Here is a 3,178-nt window from a genome sequence, read left to right on the forward strand (position 1 = left end):
GCGGGGGAGGGGGCCGGGGAGCACAGGTCGGTGGGGTCTGGCTTGCCCGCAGCTGACCCCTGACCCCTGACCCCTGACCCCGGCCCAGCCCGCGCACCTGGAAGGGGATGAGGAGGTTGATCGGCTCCCCCACTTTGCGGACGTAGGTCTGACGCAGATGGCGCGGCAGGCGGATCTTGGGCTGTTCTGGGGACGCAAACGCAGGGCGGGCTGAGCGCTAGGCGGGGGATGGGGGGATTGGGGGGGACGCAGGGACGAGGTCGTCAGGGGAACGGGACCAGGGGCCGGGGTCGCTCACCGACAATCTCCCGGATGGTGACCGGCTGTGCCAGGATGGCAGGCTCACTGCGCCCCGCGATGTTGACCCCCACAACGCGGAACATGAGTCTTGCTCCCGTGGGAAGGTTCTTGACCGTGAAGCCGCAGCGCTCGACGGGCTCTGTGTTGGCTGGGATCCAGTCCTCGGCTGCGAGAGAGAGAGAGGGGCAGTGCTGGGCCCTCCCCTGGCTCCGGCCGGCGGCCCGCAGCCCCTCCGCGCCCGCCGCCCGCGGCCTGCGGTCCCTCCACGCCTTCAGCTGCAGCCCCTCACATTTGCTAAGCGAGGACCGTGACCAGGTTCCCCGGGCGGCACACGTGTTAGCTCATTGTCCCCGCCGCCACCCTGTGCCATCCCCACGTTAGAGCTGAGGATATTGAGGGGAAGAGGGGAAGGAACCGGGAGCCGTGCTTGGAGACAGGCCCTCGGCTTCCATCTTGGGTTCATTGCCGTGGTGGGTGAACCAATGCAGGTCAGACCCGCAAGCCACAGGGTGAAGTCTAACAAGAGTAGGTTCTGAAACACGGGGGTGGCAATGACACAGACCGCGGAGGGGTCCCCAAGGGGAAAGATGGGGTAAAGAACAATGGGAAGAGAAAGAGGAAGACGCCGCCCCGAGTCCCAACATCCGTCAAGGACGTGCATTACCGAACGCGGTCATCGCTGTGCCCTGCCAAGAGCTGGGAGCTGTCCGCCATCTTTAGATGAAGAGACCGAGGCTGAGACTTGCCCAAGGTCACACAGTTAGAAAGTGTAGGGTCAGGATGGGGACCCACATCTGTCTGACTTTAAGGCCTGGGATACGGTGTCAAGATGATCGCGTCTGTCTTCATGGTGGGATGTCCATGCTGGAGATTTCCCCATAGCCGTGGCCTGGGCCTGGCATGGAGTCAGTGCTCAACGCACGTTTGCTCAGTAGGGGACGGGCGTGTGGGAATTCAGATGGGTGGGTGGATGGGTGGATGGATGGATGGTTGATGGATGGATGGGTGGATAGATGGATGGATGGGTGGATGGATGGATGGATGGATCCTAGCCATTGTTTCATTTAATTCTCACAGTCCTATGGGGCAAGGATTGTTGTTCATGTTTCACAGATGTGGAAACAAAAAATAATCCATAGGAGTTAACGTTCATACCCTAGTCCTTCTTATTCCCAAATCCACTTTTGAAGATGTCATGCTTACTCTACTGCCATTCCTCACATACGTCAAGAAACTGAAATAACTAATGGGTGGATGTATGGATGGGTAGATGTGTGGATGGATGGGTGGATGGATGGGTGGATGGATGGATGAATAGATGGGTGAATCGGCAGATGGATGGGTGGATGGACGGATGGACAAGTGGATGGATGGATGGACAGGTGGATGGGTGGATGGGTGGATGGGTGGGAGGACAACAGAAAGATTGTTAGATGGTCATACAGATAAATAAAGTGGTGGACAGAAGGAAGGAGAGAGAGAGAGAAATACAAGGGGAAGAAGAAGGAAAGGAAACAGGAAGGAAAGATGGATGGACAAATGAGTGGATGGATGGACTGACAGACGGACGACGAAGGATGGATGGATAGATGGATAAATGGATCAATGGATAGGAAAGAAGGAAGAAGGAATATAACGAGTAGATAAATACTTGGATGGAAGGCTAGATGAATGGATGAGAAGCTACTGCTGTGTGGAGGACGGGTCTAGGGGAGGGACCCAGGGAGGGAGAAAGGGAAAGCTGGTCACGGGGGGGCCTGGCTTGCCCCGGTCTGTCCCAGAGAGTCACTTTAAGTGCAGACACCACAGGGCAGCTCACGGCACTGGAGCTCAGCCCCTGCCTGGACTGGACACTCACTGGGGTCTGTGTGAGACACCCCCCCGCCACCAGACCTGACGGGGTCACTCACAGTCCTCCAGGCAGTACTCCACCAGGTACCCATCAATGCCGCCTGCCCCGATCCTGTTGGGGGGCCTCCACTTGAGGGTGGTGGTGGTATCTGTCACGTCCTCCACTGTCAAGTGCTGGGGTTCACTCGTGGGTGCTGTGAGGATCCAGGGAAAGGGGAGGTGAGGGTAAATGAGGGGTCAAAGATCAGTAGGGAGGGTCAGGGGTCAGAGTCGAAGTCACCAGTCAGAAAAGGGATCAATATGGTGGGCCAAAGGTCAATGAGCAAGGATGTGTGTCAAGGGTCAGTAAAATAAGGTATCAAGGGATGATGAAGTCTCCGAGGGCGGGGATTGGTATTCGTCTGCTAGGTCAGAGGTCAGTGAGGTATCCAGGCCACAGCACAGCGTCTAGGACCACAGAGGTTGGTGGCTCGTGTACTGGGTCAGGAAGAGGTCAGCAGGGTGAGTGAGGCCGGGGGTTAAGGGTTGGGTTGTTGGACGAGAGGGGACGAGTCAGCAAGTTCTGTAGGGTCGGCGGCCCGGGTGATGGGCAGGGTGTGGGTCAGAGGTGGACAGTAGCTAGCAAGGGTGCAGAAGGGCGTCACCGATAGGCATGAAGGGCTTGGTGTTGACGCTGGGCTGGGACACCCCGATGGCATTGACGGCGAAGACCCGCATCTCGTACAGGACGCCCTCGATCATCTTGGTGCACTCGTAGGTTGTCTCCGGAAAGACCTCGAAGTTCAGCTTCATCCAGCGATGAGAGCCCTTTTTCTTCCGCTCCATGAGGTACCCTGGACACCCCCCAGGCAGAGAGGAGCAGGCGGTCATGGAGAGGGCACGGAGGGGTCACAGGTCAGCTGGGGCAGTGAGGATCACATCAAAAGGTCACATGGCCCAGAGAGGCCTGAAGCCCCGAATCCTGAGTTGATCTCAAGGTCACAGAGCAGTAAGAGGTCATGGGTCAGGGATCAAGCAGGGTCACAGG

The 3,178-nt window shown here is 57.9% G+C and overlaps 1 protein-coding gene across 1 annotated transcript in view; it reads right to left on the reverse strand.

Moving 5' to 3' along the window:
• MYBPC2 (myosin binding protein C, fast type) overlaps positions 1–3,178 on the reverse strand; it is an 18,526-nt gene that overhangs the window by 3,225 nt on the left and 12,123 nt on the right. Inside the window, exons 16-19 of the mRNA XM_006905104.3 lie at positions 2,796–3,033; positions 2,211–2,345; positions 299–466; positions 15–186 (exon numbers count right to left, since the gene is read on the reverse strand). Of these exons, the coding sequence (XP_006905166.1) occupies positions 15–186; positions 299–466; positions 2,211–2,345; positions 2,796–3,033 (713 nt within the window). The remainder of the gene's footprint in view (positions 1–14; positions 187–298; positions 467–2,210; positions 2,346–2,795; positions 3,034–3,178) is intronic.

This window comes from Pteropus alecto, unplaced genomic scaffold (assembly GCF_000325575.1).
Source record: "Pteropus alecto unplaced genomic scaffold, ASM32557v1 scaffold41, whole genome shotgun sequence".
Taxonomy (NCBI): Eukaryota; Metazoa; Chordata; class Mammalia; order Chiroptera; family Pteropodidae; genus Pteropus; species Pteropus alecto.